The sequence below is a fragment of the Babylonia areolata genome, chromosome 9 (assembly GCF_041734735.1).
Source record: "Babylonia areolata isolate BAREFJ2019XMU chromosome 9, ASM4173473v1, whole genome shotgun sequence".
Taxonomy (NCBI): domain Eukaryota; kingdom Metazoa; phylum Mollusca; class Gastropoda; order Neogastropoda; family Buccinidae; genus Babylonia; species Babylonia areolata.
In genome coordinates this window covers 3,680,725-3,705,442 of record NC_134884.1, presented here as the reverse complement: position 1 = coordinate 3,705,442, position 24,718 = coordinate 3,680,725, and the positions used below count along the sequence as shown (strand labels likewise).

At 44.6% G+C, this 24,718-nt stretch overlaps 1 protein-coding gene across 3 annotated transcripts in view; it reads left to right on the top strand.

Annotated features, from left to right (window-relative positions):
- LOC143286009 (protein Jumonji-like) overlaps window positions 1-24,019 on the top strand; it is a 44,967-nt gene extending 20,948 nt beyond the window's left edge. Inside the window, exons 8-21 of one of the 3 annotated variants that reach the window (XM_076593505.1) lie at window positions 248-515; window positions 2,229-2,313; window positions 2,792-2,917; window positions 5,277-5,426; window positions 6,155-6,247; window positions 7,824-7,942; window positions 8,840-8,910; window positions 11,072-11,186; window positions 13,815-13,923; window positions 16,030-16,212; window positions 16,689-16,810; window positions 18,370-18,565; window positions 21,559-21,666; window positions 23,110-24,019. In XM_076593505.1, the coding sequence (XP_076449620.1) occupies window positions 248-515; window positions 2,229-2,313; window positions 2,792-2,917; window positions 5,277-5,426; window positions 6,155-6,247; window positions 7,824-7,942; window positions 8,840-8,910; window positions 11,072-11,186; window positions 13,815-13,923; window positions 16,030-16,212; window positions 16,689-16,810; window positions 18,370-18,565; window positions 21,559-21,666; window positions 23,110-23,229 (1,865 nt within the window). In that variant the 3' untranslated portion in view covers window positions 23,230-24,019. The remainder of the gene's footprint in view (window positions 1-247; window positions 516-2,228; window positions 2,314-2,791; window positions 2,918-5,276; window positions 5,427-6,154; window positions 6,248-7,823; window positions 7,943-8,839; window positions 8,911-11,071; window positions 11,187-13,814; window positions 13,924-16,029; window positions 16,213-16,688; window positions 16,811-18,369; window positions 18,566-21,558; window positions 21,667-23,109) is intronic. The other 2 variants (XM_076593506.1, XM_076593507.1) reach the window with 2 other exon arrangements.
- Window positions 24,020-24,718: the final 699 nt, after the last annotated feature.

Below are 24,718 nucleotides of genomic sequence, written 5' to 3'. Positions count from 1 at the left end.
AAACTGTCATACACTAAAAATGTTGCATGTCTGTCCGAGTGTGTATGTGCGTGTGCCTGAAATCTGATTGAATGACACAGGAAACGAATGATGAGTGCCCAAAGGCAGCCATCTGTCAGCTCTACCCAGGTAGGCAGCCTGTTGTTCAAATGACCCCAAGTTTGTAAAGCGCTTAGAGTTTGGTCTCCGACCGAGGATAAGACGTTGTGTGAGTATCCATATCAATTATCATTCATACATTCTCCAGTGACGCCGAAGAAGACGACCCCGGAGAAACCGGCTGCCCCCTCATCCCCGGAGGTGGGGTTGTCCCACCTGGAGCAGGTGCCGACCTTTCACCCCACGGAGGACGAGTTCCTGGACCCCATCGGCTACATCGAGAGCATCAGCGAGAAGGCGGAGGCGTTCGGCATGTGTCGGATTGTCCCCCCTGCCAGCTGGAAGATGGAGAGCAAGGTGAACGAGGAGATCCGCTTCACCACGCAGACGCAGCACCTGCATCGGTTGTTCAACAGGTGACTGGGGGTTGATACATGTTGATTGTTGGCCTAGAGTTAACGCGTCTGCCTAGGAAGTGAGAGAATCTGAGCACACTGGTTCGAATCCCGGCACAGTCACCAGTATTTTCTCCCCCTCCACTTGTCCTTGAGTGGTGGTCTGGACGCTAGTCATTCGGATGAGACGATAAACCGAGGTCCCATGTGCAGCATGGGCTTAGCGCACGTAAAAGAACCCGTGGCAACAAAAGTGTTGTCCCTGACAAAATTCTGAAGAGAAATCCACTTTGATAGGAAAACAAATTTTTTTTTTTTTTTTAAACTGTAGGCAGGAAAAAATATTTTAAAAATTGGTGGCGCTCTTAATGTAGTGAAGCATTCTCACTGGGGAGAGCAGCCTGAATTTCGCACAGAGAAATCTGTTGGGACAAAAAAGAATAATACAATACAGTATAGTAGAATACAATATATTGATTCTGACTTCCACTGTGAGCTGCCTTTTTTTTTTCCCCCTTCAATATAGAGTGTTATTCAAATACACATGCAATAACTTGACCCACCTGTGCAGACTGGTGCATACTCAGGCATGTTTAAAGACAAGGTTCATACAGGCCTAAAAAGTTATATAAAGATTTTTTTTTGACATGCCATCGGCCGTAGCTACTTTCTTTTTTCTCCGCATAGGTGGGTAGTAGTTTGCACAGGACAGGAATGTCAGACCCCTGCTGGAGTCAGCACTAGTGGGTCACGGTAAGTATGTTATTTAAATGTAATTTTAGAAAGAAAATTTCCTTTTTAAGAAATAACCAGTTTGACATTTATTTATTTATTTTAAATTTGGCTTGGAGTTTGACCAGTGTCCTTGAATCGATTGCGATCGCGCCTTAATTTTAGCCCGATCGCCCAATCGAGCTACATAATCATGTGACCTGTTTGAAGGCATAATTAGACAAACAACAAGGACGCCAAAGAATCGATAGACAGATAGAAAATACGAAAAAAACTTAGCCGTATGCAGTGCACAGGAACAGGTGTCGAGATGGCTGCCGTCAAAAGAGGGCGCTAGCTAGCAGGACAAAGGGGAGGTTACCTACTTCCGGGAGGTTATCGGCCGTAGTTGCTTTCATTTTCTCCGCATAGGCGAATAGTAGTTTGCACAGGACAGGAATGTCAGACCCCTGCCAGAGTCTGCACTAGTTGGGTCACTGTAAGTATGTTATTTAAACGTAGTTTTAGATAGAAAATTTCCTATCAGTTTTGTCGGTGGTGAAAAGCACAGGAGCAAACTATTGCACCTGGATTTCAAGTTGAAAGTAAAACAGTTAAAAAGAATATTTTTTTAAACACTGATCCTGGAAGTATCTATTTATAAACAGTGTTCCATTCAAGGGGACCCTTTTCTGGTGGCTCCTGGTGCAATAGTTTATACTTTGAGAATGTTTGGCCTTTTGTGTTTGAAAGACGCTTGAAAAGTTTTGAAATTTTTTTTAATTAAAGATCAGTATTGAACCCTGAAGAACACCCATCACATTTGGTGGTAAATCATGCTTGAGATTTTTTTAATCAAAGATCAGTATTGAACCCTGAAAAACACCCATCACATTTGGTGGTAAATCATGCTTGAGATTGTGCTCTTGGAAGGAATGCATTTCTGTAAAGCAAACAAGCATTGAAGAAGAAAGAAAAGAATGAAAAGTTGGATGTTTGTAGAATGTGGGGTGCTTGATTCAGATGGGGATCCATTGTGGAGCAGACCCGAGCCATTGTCCACCACCTCCGAGATATTATCAACCCCCAGAACTCCTGTACACCACAGGTGAGACACATCGTGCAGGGGGGGAGGGCTTTCAAGAACATGATACATATATATCTATATGTATATAATAGCAACTGTTCCATTATTGATTTTGCTGAGGCTGTAAAAGTAGAACTGTGGGGGACATAACCCAGTGTACTACAGTGTGCGTTTTCTCTTGGCCTCTGTGGTGCGTGTGTTTTCTGCACGTGTTATAGACTCTTTACTCTGTGTCGCAGTCCGTTGAGTTATGGAAACATCAACATACCCAGAAAATGGGGTATGGCTGGCAGTTCGTCAGATTAAAAACAGTCATTCACGTAAAAGCCGATTGTAAATTTATACGAGTGAACAGGATAGTTGCAGCCCATTAATGCAGACAGATACAAATATTCCAAACAAGAAAATGATGATTTGAAATTTTATGATGTGAAAATATGTAGGGGAAAAAAAAGTTATGTGTAATGATGACCTTCCGAGACGATACTGTGTTGACCAGATCGGTGGAGTGGAGGTCGACCTTCCCCAGCTGTATCACATGATCCGTGACCTTGGCGGTTTGCAGAACATCGTTGACAAGAAACAGTGGGTCAAGGTTGCTGACGCAATGAGAATCCCCAAAGCGGTAATTTGGTGTTTTTCTTCAAGAAATACATGTATGTTTATATATTATGTATGAATGAGAATGAAAAATAACATGTACAAGACATCCAGTACATGCAGAAGCACATGCAGTGAAACATTACGAGAGTAAAACCCTGCAAATTTACCATTGAAATGAAGATTACTCATTAAAATAAATTGGCATTATTCTGGTTCTGCTGGTGAATGTGGAACCAGTTGAAAACATTAAAACAAGCTGACCATATTATACTGATAGACGATAGTTAACGAAATTGTGTTGCAGTGTTCATGTGAAATATAAACACACCCGAACTGGTATTCCTGCAGCTTTTGGCATCTTACTCAAGAGCTTAGACTTTCTGGTCTTCTTGGCCTGTGACAGTGAATTGAATAGGAGATGCCTTGTTGTTCTTTGCATTCTGGACTTTCAGACTTTATCTACTTGGTCATGTTGCTTGTTTTGTTCAGCTGCTTTCAGGCGTTGCTCAACAACATTTGTACGATGATATCTAAAACACAGGTGCTTATTATTCTTGGAATGCTTCCCTTTTCAGTTTTACAAAAGTCATTACTGGTGTTGTTGTTACCTTACAGACTTCAGACTTTTTTGGTTTTTCATGATATTTGAAACTATGGATTTATTTTGACCTTGTCTGCTGGGATTTTCTGTCCTCTTCTGTTGTTCATTAGAGTGAATTCTGAATCATGGGTTTTCTTTGGGGGGTGCGGGGGTTGTTTATGTTTTTTGATGAACATTTGATTTGTCTTTTAATTCAACATGCCATCACCACATAAAACAATACACTGTTATATACTTGGAACGAACTACACTGTTATATACTTGGAACAAACTACAGTGTGGAGATGCAGTGTGTGCATGTTGTATATCATGGTGTGGTGCGTATGTCTGGTTAACTGAAAGCACATGAGAACTAGGTTCAAACAGATGAAAACAAAACAACAACAACACATAGTTATTAACTCTTCCACTGCCATAGGTGACTTCAGTTGACAAGACAGTGCACCACCATAGGCGACTTTAGTCGACTTTGAGGGTTCCTTTAGTCGACATTGAGGGTTCATGCTGGCCAGACCATTTTTGACTCACTTGTGTAAACAAAGTGAGTGTGTTTTAACCCGGTGTTCGGTTGTCTGTGTGTGTGTCTGTGTGTCCGTGGTAAACTTTAACATTGACATTTTCTCTGCAAATACTTTGTCAGTTGACACCAAATTAGGCATAAAAATAGATAAAAATTCAGTTCTTTCCAGTCATCTTGTTTAATACAATAGTGCACCTCTGGGATGGGCACAAAAAAATAAAAAAAGAAGCCTAATTATATGCAAACTGCATTTACTGTTATATTTTGTGTATTCTCTAAACTTGGCACTTTGACCTCTTATTCTGACACAACAACAAGAGGAGTCATTATTATCATTTTTTGTTCAAACAGGAACTTCTTTTGCTAAGCATCAAATTTTTATTTATTTTGCAAACGTTTTGGGGCAGTTAGTAAAAAAGGGAAATTACTCTGTAATTAATGCTAATTTATCACAAGTGAGTCTTGAAGGCCTTGCCTCTCTTGTTGACATTGTAACAGTGCATGACAGCTGGAGCCAGTTTCCCCCTCACCAATAGAACAATGACTAACGTTTGCCCCCTGGCCAAGTTTGAAGTGAGCAGGTCCATTGTATTGTCCTGACATGAACCGAAGCCTATGACTTGAAAGCAACATGTCTGAAATGTGGAATATGTCTAATGCTAACATCCCTATTCTAAATATATTTCTGTTAATAATTACGATGTAATAATTGATTGCAGTGTTTTAAAAGCGAATATGTGAAATGCTTTTATTTGAGAACATATGTTTATTACTCTTGTTTAATCAAGTAATCCACGTGTGTGGGGTGGGTGGGTGCGGGTGTGTGCTGTTTACCTGGTTGTGGTTTTCCGCAATTTATCTTTATTCTTATCTGTCTATTATAATCAATGTGCAATATAGTAGGCTATGCTTATAATTATATTCAAAATAATGTTTCTTAATTCTTTCTGTTTTTACGTTAAGAATACTAGTTATTACCTGCAGTGTGTGGATGTATGTATGAAACGGTGTATGTGATATTTTTTACATTTGTGTCTTCGTAATATTCGTAAAAACTGTTGTTGACTTTTACAGTTATGGTCCCCATGTTGTTTACTTGTCTGTGTTGTGATAATGCACCTGACCAAATTTCTCCAGTTGGAGATAATAAAATTATTCTTATTCTTAAATATTTGCCGCTGTGAAGTGATTTCTATACATGGTGAAGGAGATGAAAACGAACGCGTGTGTGTGTGTGCGTGTGTGTGTGTGTGTGTGCAGGCCCACGACCGAGTGACACGGCTGTATGACGTGTACTGTAAGTTCGTGCTGCCCTTTGCCATGCTGAGTGAGGCGGAGAGGCAGCAGACTCAGAAAGACGCTCAGATGCACTACGAGCTCAGCAGTGCCGAGGAGGATGCTATTCTCAAGGTGACTTGCTTGGGGGCGGTGGAACACTGTGTGTGTGTGTGTGTGTGTGTCTTGCATGTTTGAGTGTGGGTGTCATTGGTGGGTGTGTGTGTGTGTGTGTGTTGCACGCTTTTTGGTGTGGGTGTTTTGTTTGTGTGTGTGTGTGTATGAGTGCTGCATGATTGGGTGTGGGTGTGTGTATGTGTGTGTTTTCCACACTTGGGTGTCAGAATGTTGTTTGTGTGTGTGTGTGTTTGAAGCTATGTGTTAGTGTGTGTGTACTGACATGCATGAGTGCACAAGTATGTGTGTATGCATGCACATGCAAGCTTTGTCTTCCTCTTTTTTTTTTCTTTTTTTTTTTTCTCTCTTTTTTTTTAGTGTTGGTGAATATGAGGGTGTTTATATTTTCAGTGTATATGTATATTTGGACTGGAAAGTTTTTGTTTTGGAGGACAGATATGTGAGCAAGAGAAAATGTGATTCATTGGATGCATTTTCATCAAGCTATGGTTTTGAGGATGCTTTTGAGAAAAAGAAATGAAGCCATGCGCTCTCCTTGGGGACAGCAGCTGGTATTTTCACACAGAGAAACCTGTTGTGACAAAAGATTAACACAATACAATGCAATGCAATATAATGCAATGCAATACAATACAGTGCAATACAAGGCAGTACAATACAATGCAATACAATACAGTTCAATGCTATACAAATTAATACAGTGACTGGTGAACGGTGTGACACAGGGCAAGTCCATGACGCTGGGGACGTTCAGCCGCATCGCTCGTAACGTGCAGTCCATGTGGTTCAAGGAACAACCCAACCCCGAGATGGTGGAGGTGGGCTGCCGTCTGTGCTGTGTCTGTCTTTGTCTTTTGTTGTGGGGCTGCCGTCTGTGCTGTGTCTGTCTTTGTCTTTTGTTGTGGGGCTGCCGTCTGTGCTGTGTCTGTCTTTGTCTTTTGTTGTGGGGCTGCCGTCTGTGCTGTGTCTGTCTTTGTCTTTTGTTGTGGGGCTGCCGTCAGAGCTGTGTCTGTCTTTGTCTTTTGTTGTGGGGCTGCCATCTGTGCTGTGTCTGTCTTTGTCTTTTGTTGTGGGGCTGTCTTTGTCTTTTGTTGTTGTTTTTCTTTCCTTTGTATTGAGTCCTCTCAGCTCTAATGGGAAAACGAAGGGTTGTGTTGATCTGTTTATTTGACACAATCAGTTGAAAGAAGTGTTGAGTCCTCTCAGCTCTTATGGCTGGAAGTGAACTGAGGGGCTGAAATCTGTTTTTGTATCTCAGTTTAGTTGACATCTTCTTCTTCTCCTCTTCTTCTTCGTTCGTGGGCTGCAACTCCCACATTCACTCATATGTACACGAGTGGGCTTTTACGTGTATGACAGTTTTTACCCCGCCATGTAGGCAGCCATACTCCATTTTTGGAGGGGTGGAGTGCACGCTGGGTATGTTCTTGTTTCCATAACCCACCGAACGCAGACATGGATTACAGGATTTTTAGCTTGCATATTTGATCTTCTGCTTGCGTATTCACACAGACGGGGTTCAGGCACTAGGAGTTCTGCACATATGTTGACCTGGGAGATCGGAGAAAAATCTCCACCCTTTACCCACCAGGCGCCGTTACCGAGACTCGAACCCGGGACCCTCAGATTGAAAGTCCAGCGCTTTAACCAGTCGGCTATTGCGCCCGTTGACATGATCAGTTGAAAGATGTGTTGAGTCGTCTCAACTCTAATGGCTGGAATTAGACTGAAGGGTCATATCTCAGATGTGTTGAGTCGTCTCAGCTCAAATGGCTGAACTGAAGGGTTGTATTTCAGTCTATTTGACATGATCAGTTGAAAGATATGTTGAGTCGTCTTTGCTCCAATGGCTGGAATTAAACTGAGGAGTTGTGTCTCAGTTTATTTGACACGATCAGTTTGAAGATTTTAGATATTTCTTCAGAAAATCTTTCAGTATTTTCCCCCCCACTAATTCCAGACTCCATTTCACTTTGAAGATTTTAGATATTTCTACAGAAAAACTTTCAGTATTTTTCCTCCCACTAATTCCAGACTCCATTTCACTTTGAAGATTTTAGATATTTCTACAGAATAACTTTCAGTATTTTTCCTCCCACTAATTCCAGACTCCATTTATGTGTAAAGAAGCAGTACAGTGAATGTACAGTTCCATACTCTGTACATCCACACCCCATTTATGAAATGACTCTCTCAGGCCAAATGTGAGGAAACTAAATGCCATGACACAGGATTTACCTGCTGCTCAGTGCTCAGTGTCTCTTTATGCAGCATGATTAAAAGGATGAATTCAAACAAAAGAAATGGAGGCTTTCACAATACCTTTCCATACATGTACACAAAAGTAGAAACATTGCACAACAAAGACCACACTGACTGACTGTACCCCGACAGGCAGCGTACTGGAAGATCGTGGAGGAGGGCAAGTCTCACGTGGCAGTGCAGTGTGCCCACGTCAACACCAGGACGCAGTCCACCGCCTTCCCCCTCCGCCGGGAGAGTCCCTACTTCAGGTACGTCCTGTTGACATGACAGTTTGTTTTAAGGATAGTACTTCTTCTTCTTCTTCTGCGTTCCCCGTGATCATGGTCTCAGCCTTGCAGTCCTATGCTGGAAATGAAGGTGGTGGTCTTGATGAGGTCTTCTTTGGTGCCCCAGAGCTTTTCTGCCAGTGTGGTTCCATAGGGCCACTGCTGCGTCCGTGCATCTTGATACAGGGGGCAGGACTGCAGGATGTGCTCCGGGGTTTGTGGACCTGTCTTAACATGGGCAGTCAGGAGTGTGTGACAGCTTCATTCGGTACATGTGGTCTCGCAGGCGGCAGTGCCCCGTGCGTAGTCGGAATATGATTGTCTGCTGGAATCGCTGCAGGTGAGGCATCTGGTCATCAGGTGGATGGCTATGTTGTTGCTGGAATGTGTTTTTGAATTTTCGTTTGACCAGAGTTTTTGCCATAGTACGTTGTGTTTATCCTTAAGGCCCCACATTGTATCTTCCACAGAAAATGAAGTGTTATCATTGCATTCAGTATGTTCACCTTTTTAATGTTATCGTGTCCCACTCATACATGAAATGATCCAGTTATTTGGAAAGCCCTATTTTTTCTTCTTTTTTTGTTAAGTCTGTTTGTCCATCTGTCTGTCTTTTCTTTTTGTTAAGTCTGTTTGTCCATCTGTCTGTCTTTTCTCCATACAAATATGCACGTGCACTACCCCCCCCCCCTTTCCCGCTTATATGTAGTATTATCTTTATTTTATTTTATTTTATTTCATTTCAAGAAAAGACAAATGAATGTGATTGCTTACCATGTTGTACACATGAACTGAATAAAAACAAGTTTAAAGAAATAACAACACATACACAATGAATGGTTTTTGCTTAACTCTGTGTCTGTGTCTGTGTGTGTGCAGACACAACTGGAACCTCAACAACCTGCCTGACAACAAGAAGTGCATCCTGAAGTGCCTGGGGCCCGTGTCAGGTGGGTGAGAGATGGACCACAGCCCTTGGTGAAACGGTGCTCAAAGTCCTTGTTGGGGCAAGGAGGGTGCAGGGGAGGGGAGGGGGTAGCTTTCTGGGTGGATGGATGGGGAAGAGGGTGAAGGGGGTACGGATACGGATGGTTTATTCAATAATAAGGCCATGGCCCCTCATGAAGGGGGTACAGTGAACAGCAATTCACAACAATAAAGGCATACTAACAGCAATACATGTCAGTAAATGTTCAACGACAAGCTGAGAATACACAACAGATAATTAACTACATAATGTATTGCGTTTTTTAAACGCTTTATACAGGTAAACAGCAAACTGTTTTGTAATGATGCACAGAGGGAGAGAAAGAGAGAGAGACAGAGAGAGAAACACACACACACACACAGACAAACATACAGAGAGAGAGAGAGAGACGCACAGAGAGATTCAGATTCAGATGGTTTATTCATTTTAGGCCTAGGCCCCTCAGGGTGAAGGGGGTGTGAGAGTGAGTGGTTGTGTTGAAGGGGGCAGGGCTTATTAAGTTATTTTTCTATACAGTTTTAGAAGAAGAAGAAAAAGCCACGTTTTTTTGTTGTTGTTTTTTTAGAAGAAGGAAATGTTAGGATGACTTTACTCTGCTGCATTTTTGCAACCTCAAGTTCTTTGATTATTAGTTTGTTTGGAGTTGTTGTTTTTTTTTTGTTGTTTTTTATGGAGTGATCCTGGGATTATTCACATTTTTAATTATACATACTTTTACCATGACCCACTGGTGCACATGATTTGTTCTTAAATTTTGAAGTCTGCATTAGGTATTTAAAAAATAATAAAATAAGCACTAACTCATTAGTTCACAACTTTAAAGCACAGCATAGACAGTTCAGGTCCTTCAGTATTTTGTGCATATGTGCACGCACGTTACAGGATCATTAATGTACACATTTTGTCTTATACATCCATGTTGGCATGAAGGGGGTTCAGGCAGTGATAGGTCTGCACATCTGTCGACCTGGGAAACCAGAAAGATGTTCACCCTTTATGATTTGAACCCAGTACCCTTGGAGTGAAAGTCCACAGCTTGAACTCACTCCAGACGAAGGGCCCGGATGGAGGCCCTACTGTTTGCAACCGTTTCAAAGGGCGCTGATCAGGGCCTTAGATAGTTTTGAATTTTCAGAGTGGCACCTCTTCTTCTTCTTCTGCGTTCACTCGTATGCACACGAGTGGGCTTTTACGTGTATGACCGTTTTTTTGCCCCGCCATGTAGGCAGCCATACTCCGTTTTCAGGGGTGTGCATGCTGGGTATGTTCTTGTTTCCATAACCCACCGAACGCTGACATGGATTACAGGATCTTTAACGTGCGTATTTGGATCTTCTGCTTGCATATACACACGAAGGGGGTTCAGGCACTAGCAGGTCGGCACATATGTTGACCTGGGAGATCGTAAAAATCTCCACCCGTTACCCACCAGGCGCCGTCACCGTGATTCGAACCCGGGGCCCTCAGATTGAAAGTCCAACGCTTTAACCACTCGGCTATTGCGCCCGTCAGAGTGGCACCTAATTTGCATAATGACATTATGAGCTAAGAGTATCTTAACTGACCTTTCCACACTCCACTGTGACCAATAAATGCGGTGTGTGTTGCTGTGCTCACGAGCAGGAGAGTTATTTTCACGGTGGCTGGTTCACGTGAACAGTGCGTGTCGACAATGGCGTCTGACCCAGAATCGTCTCATTCACAAGGCAGACAACAGAATTAGGCAAAGGGGCCCAATCGTGGTTATATAACGTTCTGAATTTAATCTGTTACAAACTCTTTGTGCTTTCCTGGATTCTTTTACAAGTTATCAGTGTGTGCAAATTTTGGAGAGAAAAAAATATGGATACTTTCATCGTCTCACCGTATGAAAGCATAAGAAGGGAAGAAGTTTTATATTTTGTCCCCAACTAACTTTTTATGTTACTGATCAGTTTGGAAGTTTTCAGTTCATAAATTCTGACATTTGTTTTTTGGACGATTTTATTTCTTACCCATGCAAAATGGTTCATCTGTGTGGAAAGTCAGGGGAGCTAACTGGCAGTACTGAGTGAGATAACCGCTGGGCGTTTGCTCCCGTCACGTGGTTTGACAGAGTTGCTTGATGATGATGATGATGTCAGGTGCGACGATCCCAACGCTGCACGTGGGGATGCTGTTCTCCACGTCATGCTGGTCCACTGACCCTCACCGCCTGCCCTACGTCCAGTACCTCCACTCCGGGGCCAGCACTGTCTGGTGAGGCACAAGGGGGGGACAACTTGTTCTGTGTCTGGTGAGGCACAGGGGGGACAACTTGTTCTGCTGTGTCTGGTGAGGCACAGGGGGGACAACTTGTTCTGTGTCTGGTGAGGCACAGGGGGGACAACTTGTTCTGCTGTGTCTGGTGAGGCACAAGGGGGGGACAACTTGTTCTGCTGTGTCTGGTGAGGCACAGGGGGGACAACTTGTTGTGCTGTGTCTGGTGAGGCACAGGGGGGACAACTTGTTGTGCTGTGTCTGGTGAGGCACAGGGGGGGGGGAACTTGTTCTGCTGTGTCTGGTGAGGCACAAGGGGGGGGCAACTTGTTCTGTGTCTGGTGAGGCACAGGGGGGACAACTTGTGCTGTGTCTGGTGAGGCACAGGGGGGACAACTTGTTCTGTGTCTGGTGAGGCACAGGGGGGACAACTTGTTGTGCTGTGTCTGGTGAGGCACAGGGGGGACAACTTGTTCTGTGTCTGGTGAGGCACAGGGGGGACAACTTGTGCTGTGTCTGGTGAGGCACAGGGGGGACAACTTGTTCTGCTGTGTCTGGTGAGGCACAGGGGGGACAACTTGTTCTGCTGTGTCTGGTGAGGCAAGGGGGGACAACTTGTTCTGCTGTGTCTGGTGAGGCACAAGGGGGGACAACTTGTTCTGTGTCTGGTGAGGTACAAGGGGGGGGACAACTTGTTGTGCTGTGTCTGGTGAGGCACAGGGGGGACAACTTGTTCTGCTGTGTCTGGTGAGGCACAGGGGGGACAACTTGTTCTGCTGTGTCTGGTGAGGCACAGGGGGGACAACTTGTTCTGCTGTGTCTGGTGAGGCACAAGGGGGGGGCAGCTTGTTCTGCTGTGTCTGGTGAGGCACAAGGGGGGGGCAACTTGTTCTGCTGTGTCTGGTGAGGCACAGGGGGGACAACTTGTTCTGCTGTGTCTGGTGAGGCACGGGGGGGGGGGGGGGGGACAACTTGTTCTGCTGTGTCTGGTGAGGCACAGGGGGGTGGGGGGGGACAACTTGTTCTGTTCTGCTATGTCTGGTGAGGCAGAGAGGGGGACAACTTGTTCTGTTCTGCTATGTCTGGTGAAGCACAGGGGGGACAACTTGTTCTGCTATGTCTGGTGAGGCACAGGGGGGGGACAACTTGTTCTGTTCTGCTATGTCTGGTGAGGCACAGGGGGGACAACTTGTTCTGCTATGTCTGGTGAGGCACAGGGGGGACAACTTGTTCTGCTGTGTCTGGTGAGGCACGGGGGGGCAGGGGGGACAACTTGTTCTGCTGTGTCTGGTGAGCCACAGGGGGGACAACTTGTTCTGCTGTGTCTGGTGAGGCACGGGGGGGCAGGGGGGACAACTTGTTCTGCTGTGTCTGGTGAGGCACAGGGGGGACAACTTGTTGTGCTGTGTCTGGTGAGGCACAGGGGGCGACAACTTGTTGTGCTGTGTCTGGTGAGGCACAGGGGGGGATAACTTGTTGTGCTGTCTGGTGAGGCACAGGGGGGACAACTTGTTGTGCTGTGTCTGGTGAGGCACAGGGGGGACAACTTGTGCTGTGTCTGGTGAGGCACAGGGGGGACAACTTGTTGTGCTGTGTCTGGTGAGGCACAGGGGGGACAACTTGTTGTGCTGTGTCTGGTGAGGCACAGGGGGGACAACTTGTTGTGCTGTGTCTGGTGAGGCGGGACAACTTGTTCTGCTGTGTCTGGTGAGGCACAGGGGGGACAACTTGTTGTGCTGTGTCTGGTGAGGCACAAGGGGGGTGGGGACAACTTGTTCTGGTGAGGCACAGGGGGGACAACTTGTTCTGCTGTGTCTGGTGAGGCACAGGGGGGACAACTTGTTCTGCTGTGTGTGGTGAGGCACAGGGGGGACAACTTGTTCTGTTCTGCTATGTCTGGTGAGGCACAGGGGGGACAACTTGTTCTGTTCTGCTATGTCTGGTGAGGCACAGGGGGGGACAACTTGTTCTGCTGTGTCTGGTGAGGCACGGGGGGGCAGGGGGGACAACTTGTTCTGCTGTGTCTGGTGAGGCACAGGGGGGGACAACTTGTTCAGCTGTGAGATGGCTGTGCTGTGTTCACTGTGAAAGGAGTTGTGGGGGGGTTTTTTTTTTGTTTGTTTTTTTGGGATGTTGGTTTTTTTTGTCAGTCTCTCTTTATCTCTGTATGTGTGTGTGTGTGTGTTGATGATGGTGAGTGGGGGAGGGGTTGCAGAGACATATGAATGACTAAAGTAAATAGGTGAAGTAAAAGATCATGTGAAGCAGTCGTATGATGAGGTGAGGTGAGGTGACTGATTACGGCACAAGAGTGAAGTGAAAGAGGGTTGTGAGCAGTCATGAGGTGAGGTGAGGTGACAGATTACGACACAAGAGTGAAGCAAAAGAGTTGTGAGCAGGTGTGTGATGAGGTGAGGTGACTGATTACAGCACAAGAGTGAAGTAAAAGAGAGTATTGAGCAGTCGTGTGATGAGGTGAGGTGAGGTGACTGATTACAGCACAAGAGTGAAGTAAAAGAGAGTATTGAGCAGTCGTGTGATGAGGTGATGTGAGGTGACTGATTACGGCACAAGAGTGAAGTAAAAGAGTTGTGAGCAGTCGTGTAATGAGGTGAGGTGATGTCCCAGGTACTGCATCCCCAAGAGTGAGGGCGAGAAGTTCCATGAGACCATGAGGGAGCTGTGTCCCACCCTCATCCACAACGACCCCATCTGGCTCAGCGAGGACACTGCCATGGTAACCGCTTTCTTGTGTTTCGCTTCATGCAGAGATGCCAACTATTATCGCTGTATTTTGTAACGCTTGATCATATTTTGTTCCGACGTTACGCCCAACGTCAGAATTGTTCCGAAGAGTTCATTCTCGACTACATAGCGCAACAGCACAATAGCCGAGTGGTTAAAGCGTTGGACTGTCAATCTGAGGGTCCCGGGTTCGAATCACAGTGACAGCGCCTGGTGGGTAAAGGGTGGAGATTTTTCCAATCTCCCAGACCTGCTAGTGCCTGAACCCCGTTCGTGTGTATATGCAAGCAGAAGATCAAATATGCACGTTAAAGATCCTATAATCCATGTCAGCGTTCGTTGGGTTATGGAAACAAGAACATACCCAGCACGCACACCCCTGAAAACGGAGTATGGCTGCCTACATGGCAGGGTAAAAACGGTCATACACGTAAAAGCCCATGTGCATACGAGTGAACATGGGAGTTGCAGCCCACGAACGCAGAAGAAGAAGAAGACGACTACATAGCATGGCCACATGCTTTCCTGTCATGACATTAGCCAGTCTGGACCTATCGATCACGAGGCTGGGGCAGTCATGACTGATGATGATGCTCAGCTAATTACGTGCGTGTTTACATTGTTTCGTATGCCTTGTGGCTAAAATGTACGTTTGCTGATGTGGCTCAGAGTCCGAGCAAATGAATACGCTGAATAGCCGAAAAAAAGCGTAAGACGAGACAGAGCGTAAACCTGACAAGATGGCGTGGAGAGCCTTGGCCAAAGGAATGATTCAGCGCTTATAGCTTTTAGAGGCGTTTGGCTGAGAGCGGAACGGGCCAAGTCTGCTCGTATTTTGCCTGTTAGCCACGCGAAATTTGGCCAAGCAGAGCAAACCGATAGGCCTAGTTTGCATCAGTTTGACATGGTAAGTATATGTAACACCAAACATGGAGTATAATACAAACTCCTCCTTTTGCTGATGTGGCTCAGAGTGCGAGTGTTCCTACCAAATTCAAAATATTCCTACCAAATTTCCTGATTGTTCCTACAAACACTTGACAGGGGTTGGCATCTCTGTGCATGTGTTCTGTTTGAAAGGAACGCCGCTGTTGTGTTCTGTTGGTCAGTTTTTTGTGTGTTCGTGAGCTCTGTGTGTGTGTGTGTTTCTGTGCATGCATGCTTGTGTTGCAAATTCTGAGTTGGAAAGAAGTATGGACAGCTTTCTAAATCACACCACAGTCCATTGATGTGATGATCAGATCTCTTTGAAGGAAAGGAGTTCTGTAATATGTGTGGTTATTTTTCACCGGGGTCAGGCTTGACAGTGATGTGTGTCATTGAAGACTTTCAATCTGAGGGTCCCGGGTTCAAATCGTGGTGACGGCACCTGGTGGGTAAAGGGTAGAGATTTTTCCGATCTCCCAGGTCAACATGTGTGCAGACCTGCTAGTGCCTGAACCCCCTTCGTGTGTACACGCAAGCAAAAGATCAAATACGCACATTAAAGATCCTGTAATCCATGTCAGCATTCGGTGGGTTATGGAAACAAGTAAATACCCAGCATGCAGGCCCCTGAAAGTGGAGTATGGCTGCCTACATGGCGGGGTAAAAACGGTCATACACTTAAAAGCCCACTCGTGTACATATGAGTGAACGTGGGAGTTGCAGCCCACGAACGCAGAAGAAGAAGAAGAAGACTTCACCCCTCTTGTTACTTTTTGATGACACAAACATTTCAAAAACATCATTGCACCGTTGTTTTTTGAGTGGCAGTTTCGTTTTTTGTTTGTTGTTGTCTTTTTGTTTTATTTTTCCAGAGAAATAGAATTTTGTTGATAACATTTCCAAACTGCATTATCAGTTCGAGAAATAGAATTAATGTTGATAGTATTTCCAAACTGCATTGTCGGGTAGACAAATAGAATTGTGTTGATGATATTTCCAAACCTCATTGTCAGATAGAGAACTAGAATTTGTGTTGATAATATTTCTAAACTGCACTGTCAAGTGGTCAAATAGAATTGTGTAGTAAAACATTTTCAAACTGCATTGTCAGGTCATCCTTGGGAGTGTTGGCATATTTAATGTAGTGAACTGCGTCTGCTGTGGTTGCCAGGTGAACCCTGACACATTGAAGGCGAAGGGGGTGCGTGTAGTGCGCTGCGTGCAGCAGCCGCGTCAGTTTGTGGTGGTGTTCCCTGACGTGTACACGGCGACCGTGTCATGTGGTTACAACGTGTCGGAGTCCGTGCACTACGCCACCACAGACTGGCTCTCTGTGGGTCTGGAGGCTGCCAAGGTGGGTGCTGGGTGGGTGCTGGAGTGTGGGTGTACTCTTGTTGAAGTGTGGGTGTACCCTTGCTGAAGTGTGTGTGTACCCTTGCTGAAATGTTTGTGATGTGTGCACCTTTGCTGAAGTGTGTATGTTCTCTTGCGGAATGTGTTTGTGAACGCTTGCTAAAATGTTTGTGGTGTGTGTACCCTTGTTGAATGTGTGTGTGTGTGTGTACCCTTGCTGAAGTGTGTGGTGTGTGTACCCTTGCTGAAGTGTGTGTGTATCCTTGCTGAAGTGTGTGTGTACTCTTGTTGAAGTGTGTGTGTGTGTACCCTTGCTGAAGTGTGTGAGTTTTCCCTTGCTGAAGTGTGTGTGTGTGTGTACCCATGCTGAAGTGTTTTTGGTGCGTTTACCCTTGTTGAAGTGCGTGTACCCATGCTATAGTGTGTGGTGTGTGTACCCTTGCTAAACTGTGTGCCCTTGCTGTGTGGTGTGTGCAGGCACTGTGTCAGAGCGGGGAGAAGGAGCTGTTCTCTGTGGACACCCTGGTGTGTGGACTGTGTCAGGACTCCTCTGACCTGGACACCCTGACTGCCGCCCTGCCCCTGCTGCAGATCATTGTGTGAGTTGTCTGCTGCATGGGGCACGGGGGGGTCGTCCCTGGTTCCTCCACTGCACTGGGATTCGTTCACAGCTTCGTGTATAAATGGTTTCTCGGAATTGGAAATCATTTACTGTTTAGTCTTTTTTTTTGAAGGACTGTGACTGTCAAACTAGGAGGCAAAATTGCACTGGCTCTTAGTGCTGCAGCCTTGGGGACTAGTTGGCCTTTGGGAACCATTCCAATGCCGATTGTCCGAAAACTCTCTTAGCCGAGAGAGTGGGGATGCAACTTGGGCAAGACATTCTCCACTATGATCAGGTTCTAGCCGAGATAATAGGGACAGCAGTTACCTCCTCTTATGGTTATAGTAGAACACGACTGACTGTCATGCAGTCTTTGTGAAGGACTTTGAGTGTGTCTTTCAAACTAGGCTAATTGGCCTTTGGTGACTATCCTAGTGCCCACTGTCTTTATGCCCTCATGGCTGAAAGAGTGGGCATGTAACTTGGGCGAGACTTTTCCTACTATCATAGCCCAGGTCGTCAGGACAGCAGTTGCCTACTTTGCTGTTCTGACGGTCGTAGTAGGACAGGATTATCATACAGTAAAATGGATGGGTGTATTTCTTTATAAAGATTTCAGTATTGGTTTGTTTTTCTGCTTTATTTTACTTTTGTTTCAGTATTAACCCGTGTTACGCCTAAGTGCCTGTAAAAAATCTGCAATTTTTTTTACAACTGAGTGCCCGTCAGTGCCCGCTAGACATGTGCTTGCTATGGGTGCACACAGTGATATTCTCTTTAGAGTCACTGTCTTGTTAATACTGATCATTCAGCACTTTTTGGGGTCTGAGCTAGAATAAACTCAACAAGAACAGTGTGTGGGTATGAGAACACTAGTACCTGGTCCACAGGGGAAGTTCTTCTTCTTCTTCTGCTTTCGTGGGCTGCAACTCCCACGTTCACTCGTATGTACACGAATGGGCTTTTACGTGTATGACCGTTTTTACCCCACCATGTAGGCAGCCATAATCCGCTTTCGGGGTGTGCATGCTGGGTGTTTACTTGTTTCCATAACCCACCGAACGCTGACATGGATTACAGGATCTTTAACGTGCGTATTTGATCTTTTGCTTGCGTGTACACACGAAGGGGGTTCAGGCACTAGCAGGTCTGCACACATGTTGACCTGGGAGATTGAAAAAATCTCCACCCTTTACCCACCAGGGGCCGTCACCGAGATTCGAACCCGGGACCCTCAGATTGAAAGTCCAACGCTTTAACCATTCGGCGATTGCGCCGTCTCAGGGGAAGTAATCCTAGTGTGAGTTAACTCGTATGTGGAGTAGAATGAGATTAACTGATAAAGATGCCTTTCATGATGTTGTAAGGGATAAATTGTTCCCCTGAAAACGTAGTGTGACTGCCTACATGGCTGGGGCGAAAACGGGTCATACACGTAAAAAAGACCGGTTGTGTATAAGTATGAACGTGGGAGTCGTCGCCCAAGAACGAAGAAGGGGAATGATTCCAGAAGAGGGATCAGTAGTCAGAGCTGTGTGCGCTGGGTTGTCACAGGGACAGAGAGCTGGAGGAGCGTCGACAGCTGTCCCTGGCCGGCCTGAAGTGTGAGCGCCGTCTGGCGGTGGAGGACTCGCCCGGCATCTCGGCCTCGCTGGCACGGAAACGCTCCCACGACCTGACGGAGGACAGTGCCTGCGAGGTGTGCTACCGCATCTGCTACCTGTCCATGGTAGGTGGCAGGAAGGACAGGGTGAGTTGGTTGGCTGCTTTGGACTTTGTCCCACACCTGTCTCCTCTTCCTTTTCCTCGGCTGGGGGATGCCAGGGGTCTGTCTATAGAAACAGCATCCCTGCCTGTTGGAAAATTCTGTGCTGGAAATCTCTTTTGTATGGCTGTCTTTGTTTCTGCCTCTCTTTTTTTTTTCTTTTTTTTTTCTGCCTTCCCTGTCCATTTCGCTTTCTGTTGGGTTTTTTTTTTTTCAAGAAAGTCTTAACACTGTTTCTCTTTTCTGCAGTGTATGATGTACTATCTGTGCTGTTTTGCTCTGGCAATTAGGTAGTGAAATTTTAAACACTGGGATGGTACTGGCTGTCCATTCTGCAACGTTATTTGCCTATGTATGGTCTTCTTTATGTATTTTTTTGTCCTTTCTGCAATGTTATTTGCCTATATATGGCCTTCTTTATGTATTTTTTTGTTTGGCTTAGAAGTTTTTTTTCCTTTTTAACAATTTTTTGTAATATGGAGATGATAAGTGGAATGGTTAACACTCTGTCATAAGGAGCTAGATGGTTAGGATAATGTGTCATGAACTGTTTTATCTTATAGTTGTTTTTTTTGTGTTGACGCAGTTGAACATTTGTTGTGACAGTCCTGATGTGGTCCTGTGCGGTTGGCTGGACTATAAGCAACAATTAGCAGTTCTTTTCCCCTTTTTTTTTTTTTCCCCCTCAAAGGTTCTATTCTTTCAGATCCAAAGATGGGTTCAGTGGCCGAATGAATAGAGTGGTTGATTCTCGTCTGAGTGTTCTTAGTTCGATCCCTGGTTCCGTGCACCTTGTGGGTGAAGGGTGGAAATGTTTTGGACCCTACAGGTCAGCGTACGTGCAGACCTGTTTATTGCCTGAACCCCCTTTGTGTGTATACGCATGCAAAAGATCAAATACGCGCATTAGATACCCGGAAATCAGTGTCAGTGTTTTCGGTGGGTTATGGAAGCACAAAAATACCCAGCATGCATCAGCCACAACAGAGTCGTCAGCAGGTCAATGTTGTTAGTGTAACAGAAAGAAGAATAAGAAATAAATTACAGTATAGATATTTTAACACCACCATCCATTAATCATATGATATGGATCTGTGCTGACATGTTTATCAGTTTCCTTATTCTGAAGCACATGAACGCATTGTATCAATTCAGAGAATGACAACAACGGCTACATCTTACCCGTGCACAAGTACCCATGCGTACAGTCTCTCTCCCACTGTCTGCTATTCCCCATGTTTTTTTTTTTTTCCTTTTTCAGTTTATTTTTGTATGTACTTTTCTGTGACTTAGAAACATTAAGGTTTCATTACAGCAAAGCATAATGTTAACTGTGCATTAAGGTTTCATTACATTACGTTCCCTGTGCCTTACACTCTGTCTGTGACCTGCTGCCACCTTTACCTTTGTTTGGCATTTCTTGAAGAACTCTCAGTGGCTTGGAACTTACTCACTGAGACCTTTCTTTTCAGTGATACAGTATTTCATCCAGTGGGTATGGATTGAGTTTGAGCTGGGAGAAAAGAATTTGAAAAAGAAAAGAGAAAAGAAAACCTAACTGAACTGTATTTTGAAAAGGTGGGAGAGAGGGAGAATGGTGATTGTGGTTTGGAGACTTTAGGAACTTGTTCTTGTGCACTCAAAACATCTTGAGTTTGTGATGTGCACCTGTTTTGTAATAATCAAATCTACGTGGTGTGCTTTATCATTATGATATATGACTTGGTTTGATTACACCATTGCACTTGTGCTCAAAACATTTACTGTAAAGAAAAGGTCATTGGTGATCCACTGTGTGTATCAGTTTGCCAGTGGATGTTGGATTGGCCAGTGGGCTGTCTTCTTTCTGAAAGCACACATTATTTACTTACTTGTACCTAAGCACACTGACATTATTGAGTTTCTGTTTCCATATGTGCCTAATAATAAATATAAAAGATTTTTTTTTAAAGAAAAAATGAAAACTTATTTCTTTGGGGGAAAGTAGAACATGAAACCAGAACCTCATAAAACTTTCCATTCCCCTGCATACACATACACTGGGTACAGGTGGCATATCTGATTTTGTCAAGTGCTTTCAGTTTATGGGAGGGGGGGTGCAAGGGGTTGTGTTTACCTTTTTCATATTTTTGGTGGTGGTACATATGAAAACATCCATTGAGACTTGTGAACATGGAAAAAAACGAGTGCAATTTCTAGACAATCATTGTGCAATATAGTCATCAGCCAGTACTGTGTCGACAACATAGATACCTCCATGTGTTGTGTAAAACCAGTAGTGTCGACAACATAGATATCTCCATGTGTTATGTAAAACCAGTACTATGTCGACAACATAGATACCTCCATGTGTTATGTAAAACCAGTAGTGTCAACAACATAGATATCTCCATGTGTTATGCAAAACCAGTACTATGTCGACAACATAGATATCTCCATGTGTTATGTAAAACCAGTAGTGTCGACAACATAGATACCTCCATGTGTTATGTAAAACCAGTAGTGTCGATAATATAGATATCTTCATGTGTTGTGTAAAACCAGTACTATGTCGACAACATAGATACCTCCATGTGTTGTGTAAAACCAGTAGTGTCGATAATATAGATATCTTCATGTGTTGTGTAAAACCAGTACTATGTCAACAACATAGATATCTCCATGTGTTATGTAAAACCAGTAGTGTCAACAACATAGATATCTCCATGTGTTATGTAAAACCAGTACTATGTCAACAACATAGATATCTCCATGTGTTATGTAAAACCAGTAGTGTCGACAACATAGATACCTCCATGTGTTATGTAAAATCAGTAGTGTCGACAACATAGATATCTCCATGTGTTATGTAAAACCAGTACTGTATCAACAACATAGATATCTCCATGCGTTCCGTGTACACATTTTGACCATGTCGACGTGAACAGAGCAGAATGGTTAACAGACGTCGGTTTACAGCAGCGGTGTGTCCATGGCAGGTGCTGAACGAACATGACGAGCAGATTCTGTGTCTGGAGCACGGACTGCGGCATGTGCAGCGAAAACGGCACGTCAAGGCTGCCAAGCTCTTCTACAGGTACACAGAGGTGAGTTCTTCTTCCCTCCCTGTCCTTCTACCTGCTGAGCTCGGCTGAAAAGTGTGGCAGGAGTCATCAGTTTAGTGCAGTTCAAAAATACTCTCTTGTCTGCTTCAAGCAATTGAAACCGAAAATTTTCAGTCTTGAGCGCAGATGCTACTTTTTGTGTACTTCAGTCTTCACCCTTAACGTACAAGACATAGCCGGTATTCGAACCTACGACACTAGGATAAGTCCAGTGGTCTGACCACTAGGCTGTGGAACCGGTCATTTCTAGCCTCAATCCACAGCACTTTGCGGTTGGCTGGGCTCAAAACCTAACTGTCCTGACGTGATGGTCGCTGATCAAAGATAGGTGCTGTGTAAGTATCATTCATGATAACGTTGATAATTGTTTTTGTACCCATCCTCAGGAGGAGCTGAAAGGCATTGTATAGGCATTGTATAAGTATCAATATAATAATAGTGATAATTGTTCTCCTTATCCTCAGGAGGAGATAATTGGCGCTGTTTAAGTATTAATGATAATGATAGAAAATGTTTTTTCTGCCCATGCTGAGGAGAATCTAAAAGGCATTGTATAAGTATCAGTGATAATGATAATTGTTCTTCTCATCCCCAGGAGGAGGTAAAAGGCGCTATACAAGTTAATGGTAATAGTAATTGTTTTTTCTGCCCATGCTGAGGAGAAGCTAAAAGGCATTGTATAAATATCAGTGATAATGATAATTGTTCTTCTCATCCCCAGGAGGAGGTAAAAGGCGCTATACAAGTTAATGGTAATAGTAATTGTTTTTTCTGCCCATGCTGAGGAGAAGCTAAAAGGCATTATATTAGTATCAGTGAAAATGTTAATTGTTCTTCTCATCCTCAGGAGGAGTTAATAGGCAGTATGTAAGTTAATGGTAATAGTAATTGCTTTTCTTCCCGTGGTCAGGAGCTAGTAGGGGCTGTGTAAGTATCAGTAATAATTTTGATGGTAATCGTTTTTCTGCCCATACTCAGGAGGAACAAATAGACTCTATATAAGTATCAGTGATGATAATTATGATAATGATGATGATAATGATATGAATAATCGGTTTTTCCTGTGCTCAGGAGGAATAGATGTTGTTGTAAGTATCAACAGTAATAATGTATCAGTAATGATAATGTATCAGTGAAAATAATAATGATGATAACAGTAATAGTTTTCTGCCAATGTTCAGGAGGAACTAATAAGTGCTATATAAGTATAAGAAATAACAAAACTGATAATAGTTTTGCACCCCATCCTCCGAAAGAGCTAATAAAGACTGTATAACTACGAATGATAATGATAGTAATCACTTTTCTGCCTATGCTCAGGAGGAGTTAATAAACGCTACTGTAAGTATCAGTAATGATAATATTGATAATGATAATAGTAATATAATGACATAATAATGATATCGTTTCTCTGCCCATGCCCAGGAGGAGCTGACGGAGTTGGTGCAGTCGACCACTGAGCGCCTGGCTGCGCTGACTGCTGGGGCCGGCAGCTCGGTCATGGCCAAGAAGCGAACCCTGAAGAAACAGGACAGCAAGTCATGAAGGTGACGCGCCGTGACACACCATGACACGCTGTGACACCTGCTCTCTGCCCACCTGACCCTTGTGGGGAGACATTGTGACGACGTGGACTGGGCAACAAGGGCATTGACAGGCAGGGGAGGGGGGAGAAAAAAAGGATGGCGTTGCGTTGTAGCGACGCGCTCTCCCTGGGGACAGCAGCCGGAACTTGACACGTCTGCTGTGACAAAGAGTGATAAAGTGAATTACAGACATGTGGTGGGCTGGTCAGGGAGACGGTGGGGTTTGGAAACGAGAGGGTTGCTGGTCGTTCTGGATGACAGGGGGACCTGTCTATAGGGACATGTGGTTGTTCTGGATGACAGGGGGACCTGTCTACAGGGACATGTGGTCGTTCTGGATGACAGGGGGACCTGTCTATTGGGACATGTGGTTGTTCTGGATGACAGGGGAACCTGTCTTTAGGGACAGGTGATTGTTCTGGATAACAGGGGGACCTGTCTATAGGGACATGTGATTGTTCTGGATAATAGGGGGACCTGTCTTTAGGGACAGGTGATTGTTCTGGATGACGGGACCTGTCTATAGGGACATGTGGTTGTTCTGGATGGCAGGGGGACCTGTTTGAAGGGACAGCTGGTGGTTCACTGTGACTCTCCTGTCATCAGCAGGTGACAGGGAGGAGACCGGATTCCAAACATTTTGATGCACCCCCCAGATTCCAGACATGAATCAGCCTCCAGATTCCAGACATTATGAATCAGCCCCCAGATTCCAGACATTATGAATTGAACCCCAGATTCCAGACATGAATCAGCCCCCAGATTCCAGACATTACGAATCAGCCCCCAGATTCCAGACATGAATCAGCCCCCAGATTCCAGACATTATAAATCAGCCCCCAGATTCCAGACATTATGAATCAGCCCCCAGATTCCAGACATTATGAATCAGCCCCCAGATTCCAGACATGAATCAGCCCCCAGATTCCAGATATTATAAATCAGCCCCCAGATTCCAGACATTATAAATCAGCCCCCAGATTCCAGACATTATAAATCAGCCCCCAGATTCCAGACATTATAAATCAGCCCCCAGATTCCAGACATTATGAATCGAACCCCAGATTCCAGACATTATGAATCAATCTGTGTTGTTATCGTTCTTCCATGTCACAGCAGTATTCTGTCAAACAGCAAGCTAAATGAACCTGTGTGTAGGGACATGTGGTTGTTCAGGGGAACCCGTCTTTAGGGACAACTGGTGGTTCACTGTGACTCTCCTGTCATCAGCAGGTGACAGGGAGGGGACCAGATTCCAGACATTTTGATGCACCCCCCAGATTCCAGACATGACTCACCCCCCAGATTCCAGACATTATGAATCACCCCCCAGATTCCAGACATTATGAATCAGCCCCCAGATTCCAGACATTATGAATCAGCCCCCAGATTCCAGACATTATGAATCAAATTCCAGACATTATGAATCAGCCCCCAGATTCCAGACA